General features: G+C 37.5%; 2 protein-coding genes and 1 pseudogene across 2 annotated transcripts; 1 reads left to right on the top strand and 2 right to left on the bottom strand.

Annotated features, from left to right (window-relative positions):
* The first annotated feature begins 317 nt into the window (after positions 1 to 317).
* On the top strand, positions 318 to 4609 carry LOC126692717 (protein transport protein SEC31 homolog B-like; annotated as a pseudogene).
* A 1209-nt stretch (positions 4610 to 5818) lies between these two features.
* LOC126691152 (uncharacterized) lies at positions 5819 to 7057 on the bottom strand. Its single transcript, XM_050386219.1, has 2 exons — positions 6418 to 7057; positions 5819 to 6327 (listed from the first exon to the last, which is right to left on the bottom strand). The coding sequence occupies exons 1-2, from the start codon at positions 7055 to 7057 to the stop codon at positions 5819 to 5821; spliced, it is 1149 nt and encodes a 382-aa protein (XP_050242176.1).
* A 207-nt stretch (positions 7058 to 7264) lies between these two features.
* Positions 7265 to 8626, bottom strand: LOC126691151 (uncharacterized). Its single transcript, XM_050386218.1, has one exon. The coding sequence runs from the start codon at positions 8624 to 8626 to the stop codon at positions 7265 to 7267; it is 1362 nt and encodes a 453-aa protein (XP_050242175.1).

The following is an 8626-nucleotide window of genomic DNA, read 5'->3' as shown; positions in this document are numbered from 1 at the left end:
ATATTAAATCGATATAATGGCCAAGAATGACTGACTGCGACAGAGAGCAGTATGGTTTGAATTATATTTTGTCTTGTGCATAACCTTAAACTGTTCAAATTTGAATGTATATCTCTGTTGCTTTTAGTTAGAATTAACCTTACTCTCGGTCTGTCATGGAAAAGTCTTGCACATGTCTCTGTAAGCAATGTAAAATAAATTAAGGACTTATCAATTCTTTTCATAAACAGTTCTGAAACGTTTCTCTTTTTCAAACTTATTAGATTCATTGATCATTGTACCTTTGGAGTTTAATTATGATATACCTCTGGCCACAATACTTATTTATTTTTTTTAATCATTTCATTAGGATTTGATGGAAAAGACTATTGTCCTTGCCTTGGCAACTGGGCAGAAGCGATTTAGTGCATCTTTGTGTAAGCTTGTTGAAAAATATGCTGAAATTTTAGCAAGTCAAGGGCTTTTAACAACAGCAATGGAGTACCTTAAACTTTTGGGCTCTGATGAATTGTCACCTGAACTTGTGATCTTAAGGGATCGAATTGCACTCGCTACAGAACCTGGTATGTGATTTTGGTAATATCTTTCGTGTAGTGTTAGAACCCTGGTGGTTGCTGGATGAAATTTGTGGTTCATTCTTTTCTCATATAATTTTGGCATGTTTTATTTTCCAGTTTTATTTTCAAAACACTATCATTCTTGCTTTTCTTATGCTGCTGTTTTTATGTAAGCAGGGGCTTCCAGTCACCTTTGTGGAACTGGAAAAAGAAAAGTGATTGGTAGGCAGCCTTATCAATCAAAAAAAGTGATTGGTAAAGAGCCTTACCCTCAATTGTTTTGGAGAGGCTAATTCCTGAACTCAAACCCAAAAAATGACATGAATGGAATAAGATGGTGAGTCAAAATTGAAATGTCTGGCCCCATGGCCTTTGCCTTAGCCAACTGGTGTGGGTTTTGACCAACTAGGAGCCCCCATGTGTGATCTTTTATCTCTCATGGAAAATTGTTTTTTAGTGTTTAATAGTTGTATTTCTGTTTCCAATCTGCCATACATAATGATATCAAGAAATTGGTAGAATCTCATTTACATTGACATGGGATGAGCAACCATCATCTAAGAGACCTGGTTAGTTTCATTTATTATACTAGGAGATCTACTTCACTAGGTAATTAGAACAAATTAGTTTCCATCAAATCTTTTGAATATAGATGACTTTTAATAGCATAGAATTGGATGCTAAAATTGTTCTTTTGAATATGCTGATTTTAATGGGGCCAGCTCTATGATATAGCTTTTTTTTGCCTCAATATATGGTTTCAGTTGATGATTTTGTTTGTTGCAGAGAAAGAAGCCAGGGCTATGCCTCTTGAAAACTCTCAAACACAAAGTGCAGCAGTGTATGGTGCTGATCAATCCAATTATGGCTATGATACCTCTCAAACATATTATCAGGTGTTTATTTGTGACTCTTTTCTGTGTGATATAGTTGTCTCAGCTGCTGTTTAATTGCAAACGATGTTGCATTTGTCCCAGTTATTCTAATGTGTAATTTTTTTTTTATCCTTTGAATTTTTTTAATGTGTATTGTTTAGGAAACTGCGCCATAAAAAATGCAGCCTAGTGTTCCCAGCAGTCCATATGGTGGAAATTATCAACCTCCCTCAAGTTCTCCTTATGGAGCATACGGAACTCCTGCTCCCTATCAGCCCCCAAATATATTCCTTCCATCACAGACACCTTCCCAGGTATTTTTTGTTATATGGTTCATCTAGTACTATTGGTTCTTATTTGGTGTTTAGTATATAAAATTTTTTAGCAATGCTATAGACCTGCTAAATTATGCTTATTTGTAGTTTGTATCGTATTTATATGCTGCCCAACTATTACATGGACCAATTATATCCTGTCTGTCCGAGCTGGTAGTAGTTCACTTATAAATCTTCTGAATCAAACTTAATCTCCCTTCCATCTGTGTTTTATAATCTATAAAGTTGTTCTGGGTTGTCATTTCTGGCATTTAACATAATGTTGGTCATGAAATTCTCACCATATTTTTTGTCTAGATTTTATTTTACAAATTTTTCCTGTCACTTGCTATAAATAATACTTTTAGACATGAGTTTTATGACCTTTTTTGTTACTCTTCTAGCCAAATTTTGCTGCACCTCCCGTTACTGCGCCTGTTGCGAGGCCCTTTATTCCCACAACTCCTGCTATGCTGAAAAATGCAGGGCAATATCAGCAGCCCACATTGGGTTCTCAGTTGTATCCTGTAAGTATATTCCCTTTTGATGTGTGTGCGTGTGTGAGATTTGTAGTTTGATGTCAAAATGCAATATTGTAAGCAACTTGTGAGTGATATACCGAAAAATTCATTGTATATGTTTCAGGGAACTGCTAACCCTACTTGTAGTTTGTACCATCTGGGAATGTTCCAGCTGCCCCTATTACATCACAACCAGGCTCAGTTCCTGGCCATACAATGCCACATGTTGTAGCTCCCACCCCATCCCTGAAGGGATTTATGCCAGTTAATTCAGTGGTTGTTCAAAGATCTGGTATGGGTTCAATGCAACCACACGGTCCCACTCAGGCAGCATCAGTGCAACCCACCATTACACCTGCAGCTCCACCACCTACCGTACAGATAGTTGATACTTCAAATGTGCCAGGTATTTATTTTATATATTTATAAATTTTACTTGATTAATCCATTGATTCTTTGAATAATAAAATTTACTTTCACATAGCCCTGCTTGTTCAAAAACTAATATAATGAAAATATAAAAAGAATAGCCAGCATTACACACTATCCTGGAGATTCTGATGGCATTAGATGTCAACAGTAGGAACTCTTAAGGTAATGAGTGGTGACAGGTAGCAGTGGCAATCTTTTCTGTGTCTCAAGGTTTTGTGTTTAAAAATTCAGACAGTCTGGATAGTAATACAAACTAGTTTGTTAATTAATGGGATGCATGTCTCATGTTATCAATAGAGGTTTTTATGCATTTTTTATTTCTGCACATCTTTTGACATCTAAACAGATGTACCTGAGGGAAAAGCTGGATCTTGGATCTTGATAAACCATGCATGCAAGCAGAAAGGCTTTTTCATGTTCTCTATTTTTTTTAGTCCAAGCAAAATGGTGGTTTAGAAAAACAGAAGTTGGATTGGTCCTGTGTGGTCAGAATTTATTCCATTCTGGTTCTGCTTCTCCTAGTAATTTTGGAATTTTGGGTCTCGGTGTGTTGTACTGATGATTTGTTATGCTAGGTTAGCTGGGTTTTATTGATTTCATAAATTTTTTTTGCAGAATAGTGTTCTCATACATGGAACCAATCTTGGAAGTAGGCCATTTTGGTTGAAATAATTGTTGGTAACCAGTTTTGACATTTTGTCTCATATCATGCAAAAAAGAAAATAGTAAGTGAATAACTAAAAAGAAGCTAAACAAGTATCTTATTACTCTTGCATGGTGTTTTGATTCTTTTGAAGCCCTTCCATGCTTCCACGCCTACTGACAATTGTTTACTATAATTTTTGGTTGAGTGGTCTATGGTTAACATCTTGAGTTAGTTTCAGCTAGGTAAATTTCTGAAAACTGAATATTTATCCTAATAAAAATTCGCTTCTGCTTTATTTGTTTTCCTCCTATGCTCTTATCATTCACTTCGCTATTTAATGCTGATGTTTGTTATTGCTAAACTTGCCCCAGTGCACCAAAAATCTGTCATTGCAACATTGACAAGACTTTTCAATGAGACATCAGAAGCACTGGGAGGTTCACGTGCAAATCCAGCAAAGAAGCGTGAACTAGAAGACAATTCAAGGAAATTGGGTGGTGCCTTGTTTGCAAAACTCAACAGTGGGGACATATCGAAAAATGCTTCCGATAAGCTTGTTCAACTCTGCCAGGCTTTGGATGGTGGCGATTTCAGTACTGCTCTTCAAATCCAGGTACATTTCTTTAACATTCACACACTTCATTTAGGTTGCAAAACTTGAAATATTAAATTCTATTTGTTTGCTTTTGTTTCTGCCTGGTTCAGGTACTACTTCCGACTAGTGAGTGGGATGAGTGCAACTTCTGGCTAGCTACACTAAAGCGAATGATCAAGACAAGGCAGAATGTTAGAATAAATTAACGAAGGCACGGGGTATCGTTCTAAGATCTGTTTCCTGGATTGGAATTTTTTCACCTGTGTGGGTATCTTCTCGGAGAAATAATCTTTTCTTCAATGTACACAAGACTGGCTTCTATAGATTGCAGCTGCAGGAATTTGGTTCTTCACAATATATCGACTGGCTTTCAGTTAAAAGCTATTTTTGGAAGCTGTTAGTGGAGATAGTTTTCATTACATAATGGACTGTGGATGGTTGTTTTTTTTATTAATACTTGTAGTGTTGAGAAATAGTGTTTTTTTGTTCTTGAATTTGAAAGTTCATAGATGGTTTACTTTCTCTTTTTGGCTGTTCAAAAGTCTTAGTGAGCTGCTTTAAGCTGTTTTCTGTTGTCACATTACTCAAATTTTTTTCTTTCTCTTTTGGCACTTAAACTGTACCAGCCTTGTGATTTTATCATGAATATGAACGCAAATATTTGAATAATATAGCATGATTCATTGAGATGAGTGGCGTTTGAATTCTAATTTTATGCTTAGTACCTGTTTTTTAATGGTTACAATGTACCATCTATCAAAGCCTTATATCAAAGCCTGTGTGATAAAGTAAACAAATTTCAAATTTGAGCTTTTAGACTTGGTGTGGTTCTCTTTAGTCTATAATTTCCTTATTTTTTCCTTGCAATATATGGAGACAAATAACCTAATTCATTGAATTTGACTCTTGCAATTTCTGCATTGTAGTTAGTTTTATGCACAAAATAGAAAAGTTTTCTTAATTGTTATATTTCTCATGACTTTTTAGATCTATACGTTTCTATTTAAAGCAATAAGTTATAAAAATATAAATTTTTACTTGCCTGTTGAAATTAGTTCTCAACTTGGGATTAAAAAAAAAAAAAAAAATTCGCAGTGGAAGTCGACCATCTTATACTCGATTTCCATTTAAGGAAATCGAGTATCAGAGAGTCGATTTCCATTTAAGGAAATCGACTATAAAAGACACGAGTTCCACTGGGTTTTTTTTTTTTTTTTTTGGCAGCTACTCCTGCAGCAGTAAACTAGAATTGGTTTCCCTTCCCCTGCAGCAGTAAACTAGATCCAGAACACATAACATGAGCAGCGGTAAACAAGTAGATACAAGCAGATGATACTGGTCAAGGGCTCGTACATCATATGCAAACAACTGGATTAAAACAATTACTATTCATGGGCATTATAGGTTCCCTGTTAACGCACAAAAACATTCAATACTAGCTATCATCGCTTCAAAGGAGGGCCCTGTGGTTGAATTTTCCAAAGTAGTAGCTACTAATGCCAAAGTAATATCATTGCTGGCATTATAGGCAAAAGCTGCACAACACAACTAATGTAACAAGTACAATGGACAACAAATAGTTCAATTACAACAACGTTCAACAATAACCAAAATAACAACTAATAAATACAACATAGTCTACATATTCACCTACCACTTGTCCATACTAAACCATACTGATACAACATACTCTACATAGTCACCTAGCACTTGTCCATACAGAAGATAACCACAAGTCCCACGTACAATGTCACTTAGCAAAATCGAGTCTCCGCTTGCCTGACAAAAATTAAAATACAGTCATTAGTTTCCAAACACAAAGAACAATAACAAAACGAAATTCTGAATATATTATATAAAAACAGTGAGGGCACTTGCCTAATTTATAGCACTACCACTTGTCGATGCCCCACGGGAATTGGGACAGCTTCTACGATTATGCCCCTCTTGATGACACACTCCGCATCGTTGCCTCGGTTGAGTCTCCCTCAAGTCCGGATCTTCCCTCCGGCTTCCCCGTTCTCGCCGTACCCCATCCATTTCATTCCTTATTCTTGACTTCACAGGACAACCTATGCCCCGCAACAGCAGTGGGTCAGGCACCCATCGTGGTCCGGAAACGTCCCTCCACAATGACTCTGACTTTGGCACCACAAAATTATGTGAATATGTGAGAATGGCGTTGTTCAAACTGTAACATGGGTCAATATAGCTGGTTGCATTGAGATGTAGACCTTGAAGAACTTTAATTGCATGTGAATAAGGGATCTTCAAGTTTTGCCACTTTCTGCAACCACATATTCTAGCAAATATGCGCACTTCATGACTGTGGTTTCCCCCTCCACCTTTACGGTCATTGTACGGGGTAACCACTTGATATACACCCTCTGCATGATTAAAATTTCTCACAGTGTGTCATGCAATTTTCTGCTCATTTCTGCTATAGATCTCCATTGCATAATCACTCCACAGCTTACCTCGAGAGAGATCAGAAGTAATTTGTTTATGTTGATCGTGGAAATATGCAACAAATTTGCACCAAGTGAACTGAACCATTGCAACAATGGGCAAACCGCGGGCACCTTTAAGTACCCCATTAAAGCACTTAGAGATATTGGTTGTCATTGTCCCGTAACGTCTTCCACCATCATGTGACTGGGTCCATATCTCCACATCCTCACTCACTAGATATGTGTATGGCATATAACGTTCAATCCGACAATCAGTAGGGTCTACACCCCTCAGTAAATTAATCTCGGCCTCCTTAATGGTTTGCATTATGGACTCAAATTTAGCGTCATGACTCGCATATCCAGCTTTCAAGGCCAATGCCTTTAGAGTCGGGTTATCAAAGTGTCTGTTGAAGTTGCTAGCAACATGTCGAAGGCAATATCGGTGATATACCTGTTCTCTTCCGTCCTCACGTCTAGGCCACTCTCGAATGGCGCATTTGATACCTTTATGTCGGTCAGAAATAATACAAATACCATCGTTAGGTATGACATGCTCTATGGAAGTCCTGAGACACTCTAAAAACCACCCCCAACTAGCCCTTGATTCCTTGTCCACAACAGCAAAGGCGAGAGGCAAAACCTTTTGGTTAGCATCGGTTGCCATTGCAATCATCAATATCCCCTTGTATTTACCATACAGATGAGTCCCATCAATACTAATCACTGGCCTGCAATATTGGAATGCAGCAATGCATGGAGCGAATGCCCAATATACATAGCGTAGTAACGCAGTACCTTCGTATGGCCTAGGTATGGTGTGATAGCTGTACTGGGTACCTAAGTCCTCATCCAAGTATGTCAACAACAACTTTCACAACTTTTGGTAAGACTCCTCCCAATCTCCAAATATCTTAGCAATTGCCTTTTGTTTTGCGTCCCATACTTTATAGTAAGAAAGCTCATGATTATACTTAGTACGTATGATCTCCCATAGCTCATCAATACGTACAGTGTGATTTTTTTGCAATTTTCCCACAATTTCTGATGCAACAAAATGCAAATCCATCATTTTACTGTATCTTTTTAGGCCAAAGGGTATATAAGTATGTGAACCCACATAAGACGTGACCATCCACAAACCATTGAATTTAGCCTTCATGAATGCCCCAACATACCACTTGCAGTTGTCGTCAACACATGCGGCGTACAATTTCGTTTTGGTTGACCTCTGGATTATAAAATTTCTATTATCATTTGCTGTGTATATTATCAATGCACGCTTCACCGCCTCTTTATTTGCAAAAGTCAACCCTTTACAAAAATGCATCCCATCTTCCCAAGTAGAGACAAATGGTATCTGAAGACATGAAGGATCAACCATATCTTCCAAAGTATTTGAGTAGAATGACTCGACAGGAGGTCTGTAGCCAGTGGTCGTATTTCTATTATGCTGGACATCAATATCATCATTTGCACCTTCATCATGGTACTCCATATTTTCCTCTTCAAAATTGGGAACGACTTCATGGTCATCTACATTGTTCTCAAAGTCGCCTTGCTCAATCCTCTCTTCATACTCATCCACAACCTCAACATTTTCACCATCATTCGCAACATGATCTTCGTCTTCGTCTTTGTCTTCCTCCTCTAAATGTGTTTCTTGAGGATAAAGGGTTTCACTAGTATTGGCAACATGATCTTGAGATGGGAGTGTATAACCTCCCATCGTATACCCTCCCATTGTAGTGCATTCATCATCTAGGGCTGTAAATTGTAAAGCCGTAGTTGTTTGTTGCACCACCTCAGTAGTGTTGTTTGCAAGCGCCTCCAAACTTACATACAACTTAGCAGCATTTACTTGGGGCATTTTCTGAATCTTATTAAACATCATCTTTACATGTTTACCTTCTTTGATCGCCATATACTCGTAATTTATCCGTTCATGAAGGATTTCTTGTGGGTAACGATAAATAATCTTGATGTCATACCAAACAGGATTCAATTTCAATTCGTCCATTATTTTCCTCTTCAAATCATTCAACATCTTCAACTTACGACGTAACATCATGTAGTAGCATTCGATACCCTCTCCTCTAAATGGGAATCCGTCAATCCCTTCAGGATTGTGAAGGGGTCCACCGAAGTATACATTTATATCAATATTCTTCAAAGATTGTGAACCTATTAGAGAGCCAAGGAAATTTATGTTAGTGACATATTTTATCTCTTTCAT

Source organism: Quercus robur, chromosome 7, assembly GCF_932294415.1.
Source record: "Quercus robur chromosome 7, dhQueRobu3.1, whole genome shotgun sequence".
Lineage (NCBI taxonomy): Eukaryota > Viridiplantae > Streptophyta > Magnoliopsida > Fagales > Fagaceae > Quercus > Quercus robur.
Note: the sequence above shows the minus strand (reverse complement) of the source record. Positions and strands in the feature narration are given on the sequence as shown.